The sequence below is a fragment of the Chelon labrosus genome (assembly GCF_963514085.1).
Source record: "Chelon labrosus genome assembly, chromosome: 15".
NCBI classification, from domain to species: domain Eukaryota; kingdom Metazoa; phylum Chordata; class Actinopteri; order Mugiliformes; family Mugilidae; genus Chelon; species Chelon labrosus.
Window position 1 is genome coordinate 20,134,258 of NC_140348.1, and position 22,805 is coordinate 20,157,062.

At 43.3% G+C, this 22,805-nt stretch overlaps 2 protein-coding genes across 2 annotated transcripts; both read left to right on the forward strand.

Moving 5' to 3' along the window:
* The first annotated feature begins 1,328 nt into the window (after positions 1 to 1,328).
* Positions 1,329 to 5,692, forward strand: spast (spastin). The gene is made up of 16 exons (XM_084561210.1): positions 1,329 to 1,721; positions 1,820 to 1,903; positions 1,985 to 2,071; positions 2,168 to 2,322; positions 2,425 to 2,558; positions 2,661 to 2,754; positions 2,839 to 2,913; positions 3,039 to 3,110; positions 3,199 to 3,274; positions 3,354 to 3,445; positions 3,538 to 3,617; positions 3,697 to 3,739; positions 3,832 to 3,911; positions 3,991 to 4,061; positions 4,150 to 4,190; positions 4,809 to 5,692. The coding sequence occupies exons 1-16, from the start codon at positions 1,604 to 1,606 to the stop codon at positions 4,932 to 4,934; spliced, it is 1,428 nt and encodes a 475-aa protein (XP_084417336.1). The 5' UTR covers positions 1,329 to 1,603; the 3' UTR covers positions 4,935 to 5,692.
* Positions 5,693 to 16,595: 10,903 nt separating this feature from the next.
* LOC311500178 (opsin-5-like) lies at positions 16,596 to 22,317 on the forward strand (the record flags this gene model as incomplete). Its single annotated transcript, XM_084561415.1, has 6 exons — positions 16,596 to 16,884; positions 18,120 to 18,325; positions 20,281 to 20,380; positions 21,281 to 21,385; positions 21,455 to 21,678; positions 21,847 to 22,317. The coding sequence occupies exons 1-6, from the start codon at positions 16,746 to 16,748 to the stop codon at positions 22,315 to 22,317; spliced, it is 1,245 nt and encodes a 414-aa protein (XP_084417541.1). The 5' UTR covers positions 16,596 to 16,745.
* Between the last annotated feature and the right edge of the window lie 488 nt (positions 22,318 to 22,805).

Consider the following 22,805-nt stretch of genomic DNA (forward strand, 5'->3'; position numbering starts at 1 on the left):
CATTATTGCCTGAGTTCATTTAACATTGCAGCACTTATAATGCAGACAATACAACTTGTTATTTGATCATTAAGCTTTCCTCAGTGTATATAAACAGCTTCTTTTTGTACGAAGGGTTTGGTCTCCGTAGTATTTGGTTAAGTTTGTTTGGTTTTTAAATATACTTTTAACTGTTTAGTTGTACATACTTACTCAATACTTAGGGGCCACAGGGATCATAGACACAGCTGAACAAGATATATAAATTAGAATATATATATCAGAATGCATATGGAAACAAAATGCATTTTAATGTAACAGTCCTGCAATGAATCTTTTAAGGCTGTGGTTTGTAGTACGTTTGAGTTGTATAGTTATGTACTGACACATGTTTCTGTCTTTTTGACATTTTAGTAAGAGTGCTAGGGTAAATAATATACATTTGAGTTTAATTCAGTTCAGTTTAACAGTTCCACAAACTATATCCTCCAAAATGACAAGTCAGTCGAATTACCACGTTTCTGACGCCGTGTCAGTGTAAACTGGACATTATTACAGTCATTAAGGAGATTTTAGTGCAGAACTGTTTTATTAGAATGCATTAATTTCACTAGAGGAGTTTGCATGTTCTCCCTGTGTCTGCGTGGGTTCTCTCCGGGTACTCCGGCTTCCTCCCACCATCCAAAGACATGCTCATTAGGTTAATTGGTGATTCTAATTTGTCCGTAGGTGTGAGTGTGAGTGTGAATGGTTGTCTGTGTCTCTGTGTTAGCCCTGCGATGGACTGGTGATCTGTCCAGGGTGTACCCCCTGCCTCTCGCCCGATGACAGCTGGGATAGGCTCCAGCAGACCCCTGCGACCCTTAACAGGAATAAACGGGTATAGAAGATGAATGAATGAATGAATGAATCCTGCAATGAATCTTTTAAGGCTGTGGTTTGTAGTACGTTTGAGTTGTATAGTTATGTACTGACACATGTTTCTGTCTTTTTCTAGGGTGAATAATACAAATGCATTTGTGTTGAATTAAATCCAGTTTAATAGCACCACAAACTATATCCTCCAAAATGATAAGTCAGTCAAATTACCACGTTTCTGACGCCGTGTCAGTGTAAACTGGACATTATTACAGTCATTAAGGAGATTTTAGTGCAGAACTGTTTTATTAGAATGCATTAATTTCACTAGTGTACATAATGATCTGGCAAGATATTGAATACTGAATACAGATAGTCTTAGTATACAGTTCATGGTTGGAAGGAGAAATGAGCCTATAGGTGGCGGTAATGCACTTTTGAACGCTGGTTTCCGGCCGCTGTAAAACAAACAAAAAAATAAGCAGAAGAAGAAGAAGAAGAAGAAGACGAATGGGGGCGGAGACTTTGTCAATCGCGTACATGCGAAAGCGGAAGTTGTCCGTGGACGATGTGTTTTGGTTGTGATGATATCCTGTTGCATTATTAGCTTATTAGCAGTATTATTGCTGTAAGGTGTATTATTAGCCACAGACTGCGGACTGAACCGCTTCTGAATGCGGCTTATAAGCTAATTTCCAGCGCTTCTTTCCCCAAGGGGCTAACTCTGCTTTATAACGGACAACAGGGAGACAGTACCTCGAGCGCCATGTCAGCCAAACTGGAGGCAAGTAAAAGCAAAGACAGCGGGGAAGTTATTAAGAACTACCACAAGCAGGCGTTTGAGTTTATATCGAAAGCGTTGAGGATCGACGAAAACGACACAGGTAAGTTTCTTTGTGTGTTTTTATTACTTAAAATTAACTGATGAACTGTGGAGTTTTGACAGCTCGTAGTAAACACTCGCTCCTCTGTGTGATGACAGCTGAAAAGGGGGAGGCTGTGCAGTGGTACAAGAAAGGGATTGCTGTTCTCGAAAAGGGAATTGCGGTAGAGATCACGGGACAAGGTATGACTAACAAACTTGCAGATAAACATGATATGCTTTGCTTGTTGACGTGCTTTAGCCTCTCCCTCTTTGTTCTTGTAGCAGGCGATCAGTATGAGCGAGCTAAGAGACTTCAGGATAAAATGGTCACCAACCTCACCATGGCAAAAGACAGACTTGCCCTTTTAGGTAAGCAGCATGCTTTTTGTTTAAAATGCTTAAGTATAAATTGTGTCTTCCTTGCAGAGGGATGCTGAGGACCAGTTATTTTCTTTTTTTTCATAGAAACAACATTGGCGTCAAAAAGGCAAAGTGATTACAAAAGCATCTCAAGTCGCACTCTTCCACAACCAAAGTCTGTCCCTAAAAGCAACCCTGGAGTAGCGGGAGTCCGGCCAAATACTGGTGTCAGACCCTCTTCAAAACCCACTGAAGCAAAGGTGATTATTTTTTTTTCTTTGGTTGGTTAATAGTCCAGTTGTATGCAGGTTCAAGGTGCCTGAAGCGCGTAACACTTTCTGGATCGTTTACTTCCTGCAAAGGTGACTCCACGTGCTGGAAAAGCTCAAAATGGAAAACCAGCAGCTCTGAAGCAGCCGTCAAAGAGGGATATGAAAAACTTCAAGAATGTGGACAGCAAACTGGCCAGCTTGATTCTGAATGAAATTGTCGACAGGTATTTTAAACACATGTCAATCCTTTTTTATGTCGGTGACGTGCAAATAAGTAAGTCAGTAACTGAAACACATTCAAAGTGCTTTCCTCCGTTCCGATGCAGTGGTGCGTCTGTGTCCTTTGGGGATATTGCTGGGCAGGAGCTGGCCAAGCAAGCGCTCCAAGAAATCGTCATCCTTCCTGCCTTAAGACCAGAGGTGAACCCCTCTAAACATTTTGTCTCGGCTTACTGTATGTATGCTTTTTCAGATTGAAATGTAATACAATTTTTTGTGATTCAGCTCTTTACTGGCCTGCGATCTCCTGCACGTGGTTTGCTTTTATTTGGCCCACCTGGTAATGGGAAAACAATGCTGGTAAGTTAAATTTTCTTTGCAAAACAACTCATTCAATTCAAACCGGACCTTATACTTTGCATGTAGGTGCTGATAGTCTTGCCACCTTTATCAGCAGAATCACTGCTTTCACTTCCTCTTGCCAGGCCAAAGCGGTGGCTGCTGAGTCTAATGCCACATTCTTCAACATCTCCGCCGCCAGTTTGACCTCAAAATATGTAAGAAAGGCTTTTAATGATCTTTCCCCGCATTACGCCTCCAAGCTGCGCTAAATTTTCAAACCTTTCCCTGTCATCACCATCGCAGGTGGGAGAAGGCGAGAAGCTTGTACGAGCGCTGTTTGCTGTTTCCAGAGAGTTGCAGCCGTCCGTCATCTTTATTGGTTTGTACAGCTCTTCGGTTTTGCCCTCCAAATTTCAGCTAAGGGATAAACCTCTGATTATCCTCTATTTGATGCTCAGATGAGGTGGACAGCTTGCTGTGTGAAAGGAGGGAGGGGGAACACGATGCCTCGCGACGATTGAAAACCGAGTTCCTCGTTGAGTTCGATGGGGTAAGAGCAGCACCAGAAATTTGAACCGTCTTCAGAGGGTTTTAGCCACCGTCATCTCACGGAGCACCGGTGTCATTTTCACTGGGTTTCAGGTGCAGTCAGGGGGAGATGACAGGGTGCTTGTAATGGGAGCAACTAACAGGCCTCAGGAGCTCGATGAAGCAGTATTAAGGTACATTATGCAGGTCTATAGCTGTACATAAGTTGTTTTTGCATCAGGTCAACACTGTGTTTTTTTATTTATCTTACAGGCGCTTTGCAAAAAGGATTTATGTTACGTTGCCAGATGAGAAGGTATTTAAACTGGGAAAATGGATGTCTTTTGTTACATGTTAATGGTGCCATTCCATTCATTAAGTCACATTATGTAACTCTTGTTCCCTCAGACAAGATTCACACTACTGAAAAACCTTTTGGAAAAGCATGGTAATCCACTGAGCGAAAAGGAACTGTCCTGTCTTGCAAAGTGAGTTTTACTTTTGCACCCTTCACAGAGCCATTTTTTGGGACTTTGCATTAATTCCTGCATTTAATTTACTTGACAGATCGACTGTAGGATACTCAGGAAGCGACCTGACGTCATTAGCCAAAGATGCTGCACTTGGGCCTATCAGGGGTATGCCTCCTATCTCGCACAGATCACTTAACAGCTTAAAACTTTGTAACGTTCTGGTTAATTTGAAGGTGAAATTTGTCTTACACAGAGCTGGGGCCAGACCAGGTCCGGAGTATGGCTGCTAATGAGGTGAGGCAACGCTAATGTGTATATCAGTGCGCTACCTGCTGTAAATTGGTGTCGGCACACTTCCAGTTTGAAGAACCAGACAGGAGTACCACCACAAAAGCCAAGCGATGCACTTCTGTGGACAGTATTTTGGCAAAAGAATCAGTTGCACCACATTTAGAGTATTATCACCACATCTCTTCCCATCAGACAGCCCTTTCCAACTGAGAACTAAAGCCCTGTGATTTAACCTCTTAATTTAAACACCAATTTAGATCTGAACTAATGTCTAAACACACAGAAGTCACACAGTTACACAAACATGCTAGCCGAGTTAAGCAGTGGTCGCCCAGCAACCCTTTGTGACCTGAGAGGTTGACTGATTTTGCCAGTGGACTCTGGTTTGTAGAGATAAACAGTTTCAGTTTTTTGTCGGACCAGGCTGTCTGAGTGCAGTCGGTAACTTCTAAATACTTGGTTTCTTTGCTCGTACTCCTGTCCGCTTATAAAAACAGGAGGCGTGCTGACCACTTTCTACTTTAGCTAACGCAGCTAATTATTACACATATCTGCTTTCTACTAATTTACTATTGCAAAACTGTACTTATCTGTGCCGTTATTTGTGTGTGTCCTTCACAGATGCGCAACATCAAGATGAAAGACTTTGAGGATGCCCTAAAGCGCATTAAGCCCAGCGTTAGCCCATCTACTCTCAATATGTATACCAAATGGAACAAAGACTTTGGCGATACAACCGCTTTTTGAACTTGATTGTTCACTTTCACTTGTAAAAAAAACCAAAACATTAAAATTGAAATGTAATTATTAACATGTACAAAATCTGTGACACACTTTCTATAGGCAGGGGAATCTCAAATGTATGAATATTTCTGACATATGGAAGCATTCTGTGATGATTTCCTCTTGTACAGAAAGAACTTGGTAAAACAATTCTTCTAGAGTTCCGTATTTCTACACTCCTGAAACTTTTATTGTATTTATTCTCAAGAATGTTCTGCAGAATTACAAGTGATCGTCTCTTGCTTCAAGCTGAAAGCAAGTTACTGTGATTTCTCCCATGTATTTAGATTACGTTTCACATCCATTGGGCGGCTGCTATAGTGACATGTTGATGGTACTGATCACCAAGTGCTGTTTGTTCTTACACACACACGTGCAAGAGTGATAATAATTGGGGAAAAGAATCGCCAAAGTGGGTGTTTTTGCATTATTAGATTAGTTTAGAAAGATTTTTCATTTGCACGAGTAGTTTATAGATATAATGCCTTGAATGACAATTTAGTTGAAGAGTATTTCATTGATCAAAACTGGACATGGCTTTCCTCATTCATCAATAAATCTATTCATTAAACGTTCCTTTGCATATTTTATTTTTTTGTATTATTTGTCGGATTCATCTTCTCAGTGTTATTTTCTTCAAAGGCATTTGGCTTTACTTTCAACTGTATCTGAGTAATAATGATGAAAACACAATGATTAAGACATTGCCAGCAATAAAGACTTACATAAAGTTTGTAAATCTGTCAGCTCTGCTAACTTAAATTATCTGCCAAGTCATTTTTACAGCATTGACTGTCCCATCTCAGACAGACCTGAGATTCCTTGAGGTGAACAGGCTGAGGAGGAAAGCTTCTCCGTGGTTCACTCTTGTAGGTAGATGGTGCTACAGTTCTGTTTTTGCCCGTTCCAAGACTAATTTCTCCAGCTTCGATTTGCATCTGTTAGGACTGGCAGGTATTTTGCCTGCAACCACAGATTGTGAGGAATGCACTCAACTGCTATTAATGAAAAAATAAAGGCCGTGTTCTGCTGTGTTCGACTGTCAGGGCGAGTGATGAATTGCTCAAGTTTGTTTTTGTCTTAACAGTGACGCTGTTCGTGCACATACATGTTTTGGAGAAAAGATTTCTGAGTGTAATGAAAATCGTTGGTCAAGACCTCATAACCAGCCAGCATCTAATAACACGGCTGCAGACTCGGCGCAGGCAGAGGTCACCAGCTGTCGGGGCACTGCTTATTCAACCTGAGTGACGTTATAGATCTTTATTTCACTGCTATGGAATTTTTATTTAAATTCCACCTCTCTCCCAAAGGCCCTGCCTATGGTTAGCCAGAGGTGTTGCTTGTGGTTTATGTGGCCTTGCAGCTACATCATCTGCTCCTGCAGTTCTGTTTACTAATGCAAACATTTTCTGCAGTTAATTATGTTGTTTTTTTTAGTTTTATTTCCACACCTCTTCAAGTTATTAGAAGATTTTTTTTTTAAAAGGAGCCAAACATGAAAAACTCTTGCCTCCAGAGCTGCAGCCACACCTAGGACTACTCTCGTTCCCTCAGGGGAGAGATGTTGGATGGAGTGTTTTTTTAACATGTCATGACTGAAGAGCTTCTTTCATGATGCCAGACAGGAATGAAGAGTTTTCAGGGGTGAGGGTTTAGTCATCACCTTTCTTGCTGTTTACGTTTCCCTGAGAGCATCCTGCACATGAAACAAATGGTCTTTATGGACGGACTAGTAGCAAGACTCTTTAGTCATGTCATACTCCCACCTGGGCTTCAGTTACAATAGAAAGCAATTATCATATGCACACAACGTGCTTTACATTTTCTAACTTACAGGAGACAGAGCATTATTGAGGCACTCTAAGCCTCATGCATGATTGACAGCTTCCCTTTTTTTTTTTGGTTGCGTGTCAGAAGCCGCCACCTCCACAGTGCTTCATTGATGCTGTGGCCGATACGTCCACTCAAGGGAAAACAGAATAGGTGATCATTTGATACCTCCAGCGAGACGGCCCACCCTGTAGAGAGTAGAATAATAGTCAACACAGTGAGGACCTCTCAGTCACTGAGCAAACAGTTGGTGAGTGTTTCTTCAAGTGGCCCACTGTGAGAACTGCATGTGGATGGGAGAGTTTTGTTATAGCGATCGCACATGTCCTACTTTAATGCAATAACTGTCAATTGTCCCACCATGTACCAATAATTAGATGCGAAAACACCAAGGACAGTGTGCACTATCTTTACAAGCGAGAAAGAAAGTTGAAGTGGTGGGAAAGTCCTTCAGATTTTGGGGTTTGTCCCTTCCACCACCCTTGCTCTAAAGCTATGGTTCATGGCTAACACAGTGTAAAGCCTTCAAGAGCTGAGTTGTGTCCAGCTTTCCAGCACTGGCTGCCACTGTTCCACCGGTCCCCACACACCCAATACATAACTTCATTTACCACGGCAGTGTTATCCTTCTCTCTCACGGGAGGCTCCAAGCCAAGACTAATCTTCTATCCAATGGCAACATCTGTCTTTTATGAGCAAATTTATTTTCTTTGCTCACTGTTTATTTACGGTGCGTGTATCAGTGGGTGTGTGCGCTTTGAGAAAAAAAATGGGGTGCTCGCATTTATATGTATGTACAAACGTGGGCCTATTTATACCAGCGAGGAAAACTGGGCTAAAACTAGATGAATTTGATGCTTTATGAACATTTGAAGGAATATTTCAACATTTCGTGAATGCACTGTCTTGCAGATTAGCTCAGCATAAAAAAATGGAAACTTCATGTGAGAAATCTTCATTCAAAAATGTGTAAGCATGGCATGCACTCTCAGTTAAATAACTCATTGTGGCAAAAACCAAAAAGAGAGTGGTGCTTTTGTCTCACCAGGAGGCCGGAGTAGACGCTGTTTTTGCAGCCTGATTTGTATTTGTGGAAAGAGTTTACAGTAACCACATGACTATAGCATGTAGCGGGCCGAGCAGACTGATAGAGCTGCGGTAAGGCCGGTAATGGCTAGTCTCACAACCCATCCATCCATTACTGTAACTGTGCTAGCTTATCCTTCGAGTGTTATGGTGGAGGGGGGGCTGCAACCCTTTCCAGCTCACATCGGACAGGCGAGAGGCAGTCACAGCGCTGACACGCAGAGACAGACGACTATTCATGCTCACATTCACACCTTCTCACATGGGCGATTTAAGCTAAACTGTGTGTGTGTGTGAACTCCAGACCCGAACCAGGTTTGCTGGAGGTTCAGATCCATGCCGTTGCTGCTGCTGTTAGGATAACTACCCTTATAACCTCACTATCTAATTTAGGAGGCCAAGTGTAGAAAGGAAACAACAGTGTTTTTTATGCGCACTTAGGGTGAATGTATGCATGTCTGCGGGTCTTAAAGTGACCATGGCTAAGCTCATATATTTTCTCTCCCACTCCAGCCTGCAGCCACAATGTTGCCAAAGACCAGGGTGGACGGAGCGGAGCAAACTCTCTGTCGTGCCCGCCCATGACCCGAAAAGCCATTAATCTCAGTTAACTCAGGAGCCAAACCCTTGCCTTTGACTTCACAGAAATGGTGCAGATGTATTGGACTTGACATCATGTTGTCAACACATCCCTAACACGGTCTACTTTTTACTGCTTTCAGTCCCACATCCGGGCGGAAATCTTGCCAAAACATCACACGGGGCCCGTGTGCATGTCTGGTGGAGAACAGTGATGTGCTTCCTTCGGGTGTCCCGGTTTCATACGGTATTGGACTGAGGTGGACATGTTAAGACGTGGGCTTGATGCGGGGAGGGGAAGCGGGACGGTGAGCTTTCAGGCTGAGCTCCACGCTGCCCCGCGGTGCATTCCTTCAGCTCATGTGCAGCCAAAACAGTTGATGAAAAGTGAAAGTGCACGGAGGACTGAGTATTTTCCCAAGAATATTGCTCTGCCTGTCATTCTGACTCTCCCACTGCCCTTGTCCTCCCTTTTTTATCTCTTCGTTGCCCTTCCTTCAGGGCATTCATGTAAGGACAAGAGTGGTAGCTCGTCTCCACCTCTGACCTTGGTCAGGTTCAGCGTGCGGCAGTTGGACGACCAGCTCACACACCCTGGTTAGTGTGAACTGGTCGCTTGCACTGCTATCAAAGATGTCTAATATTTCAAAAAGGGGATCTGGACCAGATTGTATGTTACACGGCAAATTTAGTCACATGTTACAGTCACTACACAAAGGCCTCAGACATGATGAACTTCAGCTGCACTTTAAATGAACTCAAAGGACAGGACAGTGTTCTCTGCAAACATCTGTAGGTCAGATTGGGTGATGAAAGTATCTGAATTACACTGCGACACTGGTTTGTCATGTACAAGAATCAAGAGCCAACACTGTGAGTCTGAGGAGCAGTGGTACTTGAATCAAATTGCTAATATATGTATGATGTACAGTAGATAATGTTGATAATCCATTTAGAAATAGTAGTAGATATGCACCTAGCAAACACATGCTAATCAACACTAAACAAAGATCATAACTTTTGCAGGTGGATAAATTAAAAGCTGAATTTTGTCTTGGTGGTGGTGCTCAAACCAGACAGAAGAAAACAAGAAGAAAATCTGTGCATCATTAAAATCATGCTCTCGGGAGCATGATCGTCTAGCTACAACATTTCAACAGATCTTGAAATATTTCAGTCTGGCGTGAACAAGTGGCCCAAGCAAATTATCAAGTTGATGCACGTAAAAGGACTAATCAGCAAATCTGTCCTTCTGCTTGATGAATAATACCTAAAGCAACTTGCTAATGGCTTTCTAAGCCCATTAAATCAGGATCACAAGACACACACAGCTGTTCTAATCCAAACGTTCTTCTGTAAGTGATGGTGAAAGCAATCAAATGTAGGCGTCTTGGATGTGATTTGCTTTGACAGGTATTGAGGGAGTTGAGCACGCGGTTAAAACACGCATTCCTGCCTTGGCACTGGCAGAAGAACTGACTCAGGGCCACATGTTTGCTGATCTGAACATGTTGGCATTAGCGCTGTGAGACCCCTTCAACATCCTGACTAAAAACCCCACGGTATAAATGGAGCTGTAAATGTTAGTGTGTGTGTGAAATGAGACGTGCAACCCACTTTTAGTCCAATGAAATGAATGTACACAAAACCTGGTGAAATTAGCCTTTGGTGATGTTTAATTTCATCAGAAAGTTTCAAAGCAGAATGTTCTGGTCACACGCCCAGGAAGAGGGCTGGAGCGCTTTCATCCCTCCGTGTCCTTGCAGTGTCTCGCAGCACATCACACATTTTGTGGTATTTTGTAGATCTTTATTTTGTGGTACATTGTGTCTCTCCGTGGCCCTGTGGAGCAAGTTGGAGTGTTTAAAAAGATTTGTTTTTATGCAAACGTATTTATAGTTTTGGCTCTCTGGTTTGAATAACTCTGTAGTTTAGTTTTACCACTACTTGCTGCAATGATTGCAAGTAACTCTGCTTAGATTTCTGTCATTGAGATTGAACTTGTTATGGAGGAGTGCTACGTCCAGAGGCAGACTTTGACCTCTGCCTCTTGACCTGCAAAACTGAGGTCTATTATTCAAACCACAGGATCTGCTCGGAGGTACAGCCTCAGGGAATGGGGTCACTCTGTCAAAACTGTCACATCAACTTTTGCTGATAATTTCTAAAAAAAACACAGTAAATGGTGCAAATAAAACTGCTGGCTGAGTCACAGTAATCTTTATCTGTACTTTCAAAGCGATGCTGTTTGAGAATGGGACAGGAAGAAAAACCTGAGCCGGTGAATGGCTGCAGTAATTATTAGATGTTTGAGATGGTGATTTTGATATATGACAGGGTGGCGCGGCACCAAAGGTTATAAACTTTAATGTGCACCACTGCAGCATCCTGTGCAAGTCACTGTGTAATTAAAATAAGAGTAAGGTGTGAACGTGCCCAGTGGTACTCCTGATGACTGGCATCCTGCCGCTTAGCCATCCGAGCCCGGAAGCCACCACGCAGGTCGCTGCTGCAGCAAAACGTATATTTTGAAAACCTAGAGAGAGCATCAATAAGCGGGAAAGAGATGGTAGAGACCAAATACGGAGCTAAAAGATGCTGACTGATTGGACGCACATTCACCAAGCAGTCTGTAACATAGCTCCAGGTGAATGATAACGTTGTTCCATAACAATTTGATTGGTTTTCATACAGGTTGATGATTTTTCTAAGAAATAAAAACAGCTTGTGCAAATCTAAGACACTGTTTGTGTCCAGTCTCTCTTGGCTAGCTCTTTCCCACGTGTGCAATGTTGAGGAAGAGATTAAGTTATGAACTGTGATCAGAATAATAACTGGGCTGATGTGATGCCAGGAGCCGTTATTTATGAGGCATGTGCCATAGATTTATGACTGCTCAGATTAATAAAAAGGTGTGATTATAATGACAAAATATTTATAGAGTGGATGTAATTGTAACAGTAAAGATCAGAGCAGTTTGTGCTTGATCTATTGACTCAGCTGTTCTATCAAACACACACACACGGACACACGCACGCATGCTGTTAACATACGATACCACTTGCCTGTTATTTTAAGTGGAAGCCCAGATCTTGCCAGGTGTTCCACAGCTGGGTGCTGAGCGCTTAAGTAAGTCACAGTAGGGACTGTCTGGTATGTTGTCCAGGTGGCCAGGGAAGCGCTTCCTTTTAAGTGAGACCAGGCCTCAGAAGCTGCACCTTCACACATGGATTTGAGTTTGAGCGTAGCTGAAATGACTTTTAAAAGTTTCCCTGCATCCGGTGTGTGTTTCGTGCATGTGTCCATGTCTGTACTGTGTCTCTCACGTTTTGTTTAAATAACAGTTGCATTGTTTTACACTGCTATCTCCTCTACCCCTGTTACTGCAGTGGCCTCATTTCTCCACAGGGATCAGTGCAGCTTTCGGCAATCAATGAACGGCCTTGTATGCACCATGTATTGGCTTTCCATGATGCAACACATTGATCTTGCAGTTTACGTCTACTAATGCTCTAGTTTCAGTTTGTTTCTTGTTTCCTAAAACATGCAAGCAGGTAGTAGTTTGGAGAAATTTACATATTTGCTTCACTTCAAGCATTAGATTGATAGAAGACTGACAGCAGTGGTGATTACATGGTGTAATCAAAGGTGATGGGAGGATGCACTTAGCTTATCTTAGCATAAAACTGGAAAAATCATCCTTTAGACAATTTAAAATATCCTCCTACCAGCATCAGTTCAATAATTAACAAGTTATGTTTCATTTATGCCACCTATAGGGTGAAAACAATAAGTTGTGTTATGAAGGGGACGACGAAGGGGGAAGGCTGGGAGCAGTGACTTCATGGAGCCTTTTGGTTCATGTTTGGACAGAGCTGGTTCCGAATGTTTCTGGTCATTCAGCGCATTTTCTTTCAATTAACATTGAAATCCTCTGAGTAGCACTAAATATATAAACATTCAAACCTGCAGCACGTCTTAAACTCAGTAGTTAAAAATCAGGAGCTTAAGTGAGGCCCTTTTAGGGGCCACATTCACCCAGTGGTCAACAGGTCAGTGTGGACGCTGCCTTGTTCCTTCTTAATTAAGCCCAAACGGGAATGTGTCATGGGTCATCAGGTATAGTGAGGCTTTAAAGACAACATGTTTTTGCTGAGGGAGAGGATAATGGTGTAGCCTACTAACTGCCTGTCACACACGGGTCACCTCACCGACCCTGGCGGGTCGTTAGGACGGCTGAAAAAATCTGTAGGTTGCTGACGGGGTCGTGATTTTTAAAGCAGATTTGAAACACTTGTTTGATGTGACTTTGATCGTGAATGACAGTTTCAAGCTTGTTTTCTGTTTTCCACCATTCACAGAGGCGCCTCAGTAGTACAAGACAGCAGGATGGATTCCCTCAAGATGCCCATGGAGATATGCAGCTGCAGCTCCTCAGAGGAGCAAGGTCACTAATCTCCTCAATCGCCAGAAGGCCTGAGGAGAGTTCCAGTGTCAGAGCACAACCTTTTCAATCCAGCCAAGCAGGCTGGTGCAAAGGGCTGCCAGCTAGTCCAGGTAAGCTTCAATGGAAGCAGGAGCCACAGTTTGTCAGACATCAAATGGGAAGCGAAGCAGAAAAGGTGTCAGTTAAAGATAGTAGGAAATCTCTGAAGCCATCAGTGCGTAGTAGTTCCACTTCTGATCCATGTTCTGTGTCCAGTTGTGTCCATACACCAACAGGATGTAAAGTTTTATTTATGGATCTACATTTCCGCATCCATATTTTAACAAAATATCCCCACATGTCAAAACTGATGTGCAGACCCCTTTGGGAAAGGCGTGTATTCAGCCCTCAAGGAGACCTGCTTACATAAGTTACCTGCTTAAACAAACAGACTCAGGAGGAGAAATTGCAAACTGGACACCGTGCCCAAATAAATGTTTGCATGTGGTTCAGAGCCAAAGATCTTGAGCCACAAAACCAATCCACATCCCTCGTTGGTCTCGACACATAGAGCTTGTGTTCACTTGCGTTTTAAATGCATACTGAACCATTCTCTTCTTTTCCTATGGGGTTTATTAAAAGGTATTATCCAAAAAGTATTTGAAACTTTCAAACAGTGCGGCTCTTTTCTCCTGAATATAAAAGCTGTAGATAAGACCAATAATATAAAGTGTTATTTTCCTGTGTGCAGTTTCACAAAGCCAAAGTGGACAGCAGAACTAAAAGGACTGTAACAGCATGCACTTATTTTTAAGTATTTATATTTTAAGGAGCACGCTCAGCTGCAGCAGGCTTGCCATGTTGAGCCATGGAGCTGTTTTGGTGCAGGGGGAAAAGGAAAAACAGGCCGGTCTTTGTGCTTGTGGTAAAGTCACTGCATAAATTGCGGCCTGCCTTTAACTCTGCAAGAATCTCTGTCCTACCTCACGATCCAAAGTGTATCAGCGGACTGATGGATTCACAGGGCAATATGTGGCCCTTGTAAACTGATGTGTAGCGTCGCGTGTGTAGCATTGATTTATCTTTAGAGTTTTCAATGTAACATGAAAATTCTTCACTTTTGTTAACTGATTTCCATCCTAAAACATTCCAGTGCTTTAAAAGGTAGGTGTGAACAAGTTGTGGGAAGGCAGTTGTGGTTTATATGGTTTTGTTGGACCTCTCCCAGATCCACCTGTAAACCAGCTGGATGTAGCTTCAGTGTCCGATCATCTTGTGCATCTATCCACGTAGAGCTGATTTGATTTGCCAATGTTTAGAAGTCATCGAGTTGTTTTAGAGGAAATATATAAAAGAGATCAGATTTACGAGAAAATATAGACAAATGTATCGCTGCGCGGGCACCGCAAGCCCAATATCATGCACAGGCTGACTCAAAAATTGACAGGCGAGCCATTTACCTCCTCCATAATGTGTGGACCTTTCATACAAGCAGTCCCTGTGCCTCTCGCGTAGTGACAGGGAGAGAGAAAGTGTGTGGACCTTTTTCTTTTTTGAAGCAGATCCTGTATTGGTCTCCTGACCTGGTGTATGTCCCCTGTGAAGAGAGGCTTTGTCGCCCTCAGACAGCTCGCAGCCTTTAACGCACGCCTTCATAATAGTATCTGTGTCTGTGATTTTCCATTTGGAAAATTGTGAGCTTTTAACCTCACATCCCAGGCTTTGCCCGGGACAGAGCGGGAGAGAGAGAGTAATCATCGTAAGCCTAATGATACAGTGGCCTACTGTGGCTGCACTGTGATCGCCAGACTTCACACACACACACGCGCACACGTGCCAAAGCACACAGGCGAGAGTTAAGCTAATCTTGATGTCTTCCTGTAACACGCTAACACTTGAGCTTTGTGCAGTGTACAGTGCATGCCAGTGCTTTGTGCTTAGCTTAGCAAGGCTCACATGTAAAACCGGGACTGGTGTGCATTTTTTGCCACAACGGAGAACAAATGTCTGCGCAGCTATGTCCAGACTGCAAGGTATTGCCGTCGCACACTTGTCTTGTGTCGGCCGTTGATGTTTTGTTGTCTTGAGCACCTGCTGAATGCAGGGTCTTCCTTGGCCTTTGACCTCTTAGCTTAGCAGCAGCATAATCTCCGTAGCAGCTGTCCTCAACACTGACTGCATGACATGAGCTGCTCTCTTGCTGCCACACAGTCTAATCTCCTCACTTTCACGCTAAGAGGATGGCTCTCCTGACAACATGGGTAAAGATCATTCATACATTAACAATAATGTCAAATACATCCAGTAGCAAAGAGTTTGCAAAGACCTTAACGCATAGAACAACTGGTTGCTGTTTGATGTATCCCACAACCATTATCTCATTATCCACTTTAACCAGAAGAGGCATCAGAAAACCTCCGTGTCACTGCAGGCTGAGCACAAGAATCACTGCAGAACTGTGTCTTGTGGCGTCTCGAGGGGAAGGCGGGGGTGAGCGAAGACTGGGCTCAGTGTTCGCTGCTGGACGGGTGACAGTTGGGGTCAGAGGTTCACTTTTCCCCTGGCTCCGTTTCTCTCTCTCCGGACGGGCTTTCAGAAGCTGAAAGAAAGGGTTTGATGGGGAAGATGCGGAAGCGCTGAGGCATCTGGCAGCAGAGGCAGCAGCGGTGGCTGCAGCGGTCCTTCCATCCACATCCTGAGGGCCAGCATAGCTGCTCTGAGGCAGCCAGAGGAGCGAAACAAGGTGCACACTGTGATCTAAACACAGACTGAGAGGGGCGCGGCTCAGGTTACCCTTTAGGTGGATGTGTTGCCACAGAGAACCTCACTGTGAAGAGGAGGGGAGAACGATGGAGGAGGGGAGACGTGGCGGAGTCGTACGTTTATGCAGAACAAAAGATTTCAATCAATAACACTGCACCAAACATCTGTATGTGAAGTCCCCAAGCTCTGCCCAAATAAATGTCTTGCCTCTGACGCTGATACTGTAAGTCATATGGAAATGTTCCGCACACTCTTGAAGTGCCAGATGCTCTCACGCTGACATCAGAGTACAATGAGTTTGTCCGAGCACACATGTAACTCAATTACACTGCACATGATACTTATGGCCCCAGAGGAACGTCGTCATGAATGTTCTCTATGTTTTATCAAGTCGCGGTGGCAGGACTAAAGTCATCCCCTCCATGACTCTTTCTAAATGGAAGTGATTAGTGCAACTAGAACATGTCTCTGGAGAGGAGACGCAGGAGTTACGCTGCAAGTACAAAGGGATTTTTCTTTTGAATGGTCAGGTTGATTCAAATTGTTGCCAGACCACAAACAGTGCAAGTCGTTCACCAGGACTGTCAGCTAACATGCTGCAGAGCGTAGCCACATGTTAAAATAAATTTAGTAACATAATACTTAATTAGCTCATAATAAGGTGCAGTAGGAATTTAGCCAAAAGGAATGGTTTTTTTTTAAAGAGCCTCAGAACAGACATTGATAAGCTTTGTTGTGGGTGGGGTTTTTTTTATGAGATAATTTAACCTAATTTAAAATAAATTAAATGGAAATTACTGCAATCAGCACTGCGGGAGACCGAAAACGTCCCTATTAGCTAGGATTTCCACCCAAAATCTCCATCTATCTGCTTAGTTGTTAAGAAATAGATAGGATTACACCTGCAATCATTTGGACAGTGAGTGGTCACGTATTAGTGACTGTGTCTAAGCTGGATTTAAAATGAACTGACCGCTTGTGGCTACTGGTGTAACACTGCACTGTCTACCTACAGAACGAGAGCAGAGGAGAGAAGAGCTTTAGTGGAGGACACAAGGAATTCATGCCGAGGCGTCAACATACAGGCCATGGAAATAACGCTGAAGGGTATTCCTCTGAAGGTGGTGAATATTCCATGGAGGAATAATAATCTCAGCACTCTGCATACAGACCCTCCTCTGTCCGAACAAGGGGAGACCATCATCGGAGTCTATCTGTTAGTGTTGGGTAAGTCAGCTTACTTTCCATTCAGAAATCCTGTTTTACAAAACCTCTGTTTTGCATTATACTGCCGAAGATGGATTTGTGTTTGTATTGTGGCAAACAACCTTCTGCTTTTCATCAGTCTGTAGCACAAAAATATGCACTCCGAATTTATTGTTTTGTGTTTTAAATCCCTACTGATCCCACAATGTTTGCAAGGCAGAGCCATTATATTATTAAAGTGTCAACAACATAACTAGCTGTTGTTCGGCAAGTCTCCAAAGCCGGTCCGCCGCTGAGGCAGACAGTTTGGTTTGTGTTGCTGGCACAGTTTGTCTGTTGGTCCGTGACTAATGCAGTCGAGGGATTTTGTCGAACACACAGAGTGAGGTACAAAAAGACAAGGATTTCTCCTGGCTTCACCGCTTCAGGTCTGACTACCAAATGAAATAACAGTGTTAATGTGTTGCTATAGAACCAAACTACCACACCGCACTATTTACTTTACTCAGTAATACTATACTATACTACAATATTGTTCTATGCTATGCTATGCTATGCTATGCTATGCTATGCTACGCTATATAATACCACAGTACACTACACTATACTGCACCATACGATGCTATGCCATGTTTTGTTATGTTATGTTATGTTATGTTATGTTATGTTATGTTATGCCATGCTATGCTATGCTATGCTATGCTGCATTGTACTGTACTGTACTGTACTGTATTGTACTATACTTTAATTTACTATACTACAGTTCACTACACCACACTACACGACTATACCGTACCGTACTATGCTATGCTATGCTGTACTGTGGTGAGCTACACTGAGCTATGCTATGCTATGCTAAACTATGCTGTGATGTACTGTACAATGCTATTCTATACTACACTATGCTATGTTATGCTATGACATGCTATGCTATGTTGTAATATACTGTACGATGCTATTCTATACTACACTATGCTATGCTATGCTATGCTAACTACTGTACCTACACAACTAGACTCCATCACTATACTATACTATACTATACTATACTATACCAAGATAAATACTTAGCCCTGCGATAGACTGGCGACCTGACTAGGGTGTACCCCGCCTCTCGCCCAATGACAGCTGGGATAGGCTCCAGCAGACCCCGCAACCCTTAACAGGAATAAGCGGTTACAGAAGATTAATGAATGAATGAATGAATGATAAATACTTAAATATTCTCTGACTATGCTGTGTTTCTGTCCCTGCAGGATGGCTGTCCTGGTTTGGAAACAGTTTAGTGATGTTTGTCCTGTACAGGCAGCGGGCCTCACTTCAACCAACAGATGTCCTGACTTTAAATCTTGCCATCTCTGATGCCAGCATCTCAGTGTTTGGCTATTCCAGAGGAATCCTAGAAATATTCAACATCTTCAAGGATGACGGGTATTTGATCACCTCTATTTGGACCTGCCAGGTAAAAACACAACACCAAGACAATACTCATTTACTCATATAATAACTTTCTAATCACTCTATCACCATTACCACAAAACCTTAAATTTGTAGCATCAACAAGAGTCTAAATTCAGAAGTCTTGTAATGACGATGATGTGTGGAGTCAGAAAATAAATGTGTGTATGCATCAACTCTCTTTGGCCAGTCCCAATTAATGAAGTGCATTAAAGGAGTCTGTAGAAGCCTTACAGTGAGGCGAGTATGCGTGTGAGTGTGTGTCTAATGTGAGTAAGGGATAATGCTAGCAGCCATGTGTGCTGAAGGTTAAATCTGTAATGAGATTACCATTATGGAGGCCTTTAAATGGGGGGAAACTCTTCTCGCAGCATGGCACCTGTCAACAACCAAACAGAGAACAAGTAAGAGCTGCAGGGAGGATATTTACAACGTAATTTAACTTTATGAGTGATGACTAATGTAATAATTTAATCACATGCTCTTAATTATAACAGGTAATTTGTGTTAAATTAAGAGCCGTTTTGTGATATTTCTGAGATACTGCAATCACTTCTGTGTTTTTCTTCTTCAACCCCTTGAGCCTGAAATGAAATAGCTGTCGTACTTTAGCTTGGAATTCATCCAGGCTGTTTTTCTTGCTCAAGGCTAGTTGTGGTAGAAATTGTGTTATCCATGCTGCATCGAGTGAACTCTCTGGGGAATCATACGATAACAAGATGGTGAGACCAGACCATTTTCAGTCTCAGAAACCCCAAAATGTGAGTGGAAGAGGTACTGCAAACGAGTCTCTGCCGCTCTTAGGCTTCAGTATGTCCACGGAGATGATCTCACCTCTCAGACATCCAATCTCAGGTGAAGGACAAAATGTCTCCCTCATTTCACCGTTCCTTGAAAGAGGTGGGCTGTGAGAGGGATAGAGAGAAGTAAATAAGCGAAGTGAGTTTTAAATGACAGAAATAGAGGAGGAAAAGAACAGAAAAGATGAAGGAGGAAGGCATGTGAGAAGCATTAGCAGATTACTGCATGGAGCATGATGGGACATGAAAAGTTTGAAGCAGGGCCAGATCTCTGATTTTCGCTGCCTATGGGACAGGACATTACTGAATATGATAAAGCCTCATGGGACGATTGCAACAAGGGAAATTCAGAGAAAGCAAGCTCCTTTTTGTAAATCTTCTTCTGTCATCCAAAATTTTTCTTTTTTAGTGAGCCAAAACATAGCAGAACGCAGAAGGAGGTGAAACATCAAACTGCAAAACGAGCTGGAAGGATCAAACAAGATGGTTTTAAAGAGGCCCTGATCTCAACGCACCTGGTCTTGAATTATAATTGTACATCAGATATGTCCTGAATTAAAGTCATCCAAGTATAAATGTGGTCCAGCGATCTGAAACTAAATGTTGAGGGTGACAATAAAAAAAAACCAAAAAGAAAACGTGCTGACTGACAGTAATAGGATTACGAGTAAGGAAGATCAACTAAGTAATCAGTGAGAGACCTTAAGAGATCCATGTCACCGGGAAGTGGCACAGCGGGGAGTTGGGTGTCACACAGTTGGAGGCAGACTGAAACACACTAGCATAATTCCCTCTAAGAAGAACTGTAATTAGAAGATGATCCTCCCAAATAATGGACTGTCTGCTAAATGAGTTACCAACAATTCGGCAATACATCAGGGTGTACTCTAGTGGCAGCTGAAGTAAAAGTTTAATTTCCCATTGCTGATCCGGCACATTTAAAAGCCTGCAGCTCAAATCAGAGGAAAAGCTCTGGGCCTGGAACTCATTGGAAGAGCTCCTCAGCTATAGCGTCTCAGTCTGATAAAGTCCAAAGCAAAACAACCTCAACAGAGGGCTGGGACACTTATCCCGGCACCGACTCTGTGCCTCGAGGCTTCAGCGGGCACTCAGCGATGCTTCAAGCCGTCACGAGTCACCTCTCTGTGTCTCCCCTCAGGTAGACGGCTTCTTCACATTGCTCTTCGGCCTCGCGAGCATCAACACCTTGACCGTTATCAGCGTCACCCGATACATCAAGGGATGCCACCCAAACAAAGGTCAGATTTAACCCCCCTGAATTCAAACGAGAATATACGCAGAAAGCTTCATACCGGCATGTCTGCCTTCCTCACATTCCAGCACTTCTTATCTGACAGAAAAGTGTGTTTGTGAGCTAATGAAACCTCATTACCCGACTTCTGCTGTGGAGAAAAAAACTACCACTTGTCTCCAGCAATTTCATTTACATTTCTCTAACATGTTATTAACTTAAACTGAGGTGACATTTTTTCTATTCTGGAGCATAACTGATGCTAAAGAATGTCTTAATTACATGGAAATTAAGTTGAGAAAATACCTCTGCTGTCAGTGTGGGATAAGATTTTACAGTGTTTGTGGTAAAACACAAGCTATATAAACCTGTGTATGTTGTACATTGGTGGTTTAGGTATGAGCATTAGTGGTGAATGTGCAGCACCACACAGATTTTACTGTATATGTGCCAGAGTACAACTGCAAATGCTGTTGCTAAATACAGAAATCACTGCACGCTAGTGAAATGTGTGCACCTTTGCAGGTAAGCAGTGCGTAACCCGTAGCAACAAAGCCATTGTCTACAGGCGACCCCTGGAAACTGTACGGCACCTTATGGAATATTGACACAAGACATTTGAGCACTGCTTAGAAGTGGGACAGACTGAATACAAAACCGTGTGTACTTTTGTCAACAGAGGTCCCTTTCAGCCGCAGATGTTTGCAAAGGCTGTCAATACCAGAAAAGACCTCATTGTTCAACAAAATGTCACAATTCTGACATTCATAACAGGTCAAGAATTCTGCATCTTTTACAGGCTCTCATTTTTTTTTCTGTCCCGCGTTTGCCACAATCACAACGTTTAACCTTTTTAAAACAGTCCCACGATCATTACGCTCACGTCATCTTTCCGTGTTTTTTGCAGCTAACTGCATCAGCATCAACACAATCGCTGTGTCACTCATCTGCATTTGGACTGGAGCCACGTTTTGGTCCGGTGCTCCGCTGCTGGGCTGGGGAAGCTACACAGGTCTGTTTCATAGTTAAGCAGCTTAAACGTGGAGCTATGATCTGACCCTCTGTGTCTCGTGTCTCTTAGATCGGGGGTATGGCACGTGTGAGGTGGACTGGTCCAAAGCCAATTACTCCACCATTCACAAGTCCTACATCATCTCCATCCTCATCTTCTGCTTTTTCATCCCAGTGATGATCATGCTCTTCTCTTACGTCTCCATTATAAACACAGTGAAAAGCACTAACGCCATGTCAGCTGACGGTTTTCTCACGGCACGCCAAAGGAAGGTGGAGAGAGACGTCACAAGGGTACGCCGAAATAAAAAGAATTGTTTATTTTGGTTTTTATTGGAGAGACTCGATTGGAAAAGTAAAATGAGACTCGTTAAAGCTCTACTTAAAAGTGCCCTCTCAGTAATAAACATCCTCTTGCGTCATTCCAGTCGTGACAATTGTTTCCTCGTGTCCTTTTTCTAGATTTCCATTGTAATCTGCACTGCTTTCATCATGGCCTGGTCACCATATGCAGTGGTGTCCATGTGGTCAGCCTGGGGCTTTCATGTGCCAAGCACGACCAGCATCGTCACCCGTCTCTTCGCCAAGTCTGCCAGCTTCTACAACCCTCTCATCTACTTCGGCATGAGCTCCAAATTTCGCCAAGACGTCTCCGTGCTGCTGCCGTGCACGCGGGAGCGCAAGGAGGTGGTGCGCCTGCAGCACTTTCAGAACATCAAACCCAAGGCCGAGCCCCCGCCCCCACCTGCGTATGCTCCTGTCCAGAAGCTGGAGGTGAAATACACAGCAGGAGAGCTGAAGCAGTCCAACCAGGAGAGCGACTCAGGAGTCAACAGCCCTCCTCAGACTCCTCCGTCGGACCCCCAGGAGGTCTTCCACGTCAACGTGCCCTCGCACATTGAAACATCAGAGTACTGGTGCGACAGACTCTGAAGACTGTTTCCACTTCACTCGAACCGATACTTGAATTAAAAGGGGAGATTGAGAGTATTTTTGTATTTTTTGGTCTTGCCCATGTTAAAAAATATGTGTAACCAATGTTAATAAATCATTTTCAGAATCTCTAGCTAGGATTTCACACCTGCTGACAAGAGTTTTTATTTCCACATCCTACAAAGCTTTTTTTTTAACATGATCATTCAGTCCAAACATAGACAGTGGAACACTGCATAGCTGACTTGCCGGAATCATCTCACAATGTCTCCAGCTGCAGTCAGTAAAGTGGTGAGACAAGAGATGCACAGGAACATCTGGAAGCACTGAACTGTCCTTAACTCAGCTGAGGCATGCGATGGCACAGTATCCTGCCGTTTCCCCCTGCTCCCCCTGTGGCCCCCCCTCCCATGCCATCAGATCTTCCATACATCCCGCAGACTGCACTCTGACAGGAGACGGCAGCATCTCGCTGTACGAACGTGTCA

What these genes read in the sequence shown, in the direction of transcription:
- spast (XM_084561210.1), top strand. Translation starts at nt 1,604, where the DNA reads ATGTCAGCCAAACTGGAGGCAAGTAAAAGCAAAGACAGCGGGGAAGTT. An exon ending in CCAGTTTGACCTCAAAATAT is followed by an intron (nt 3,111 to 3,198) that starts GTAAGAAAGGCT and finishes TCACCATCGCAG; the next exon opens with GTGGGAGAAGGCGAGAAGCT. An exon ending in CTCGATGAAGCAGTATTAAG is followed by an intron (nt 3,618 to 3,696) that starts GTACATTATGCA and finishes TTTATCTTACAG; the next exon opens with GCGCTTTGCAAAAAGGATTT.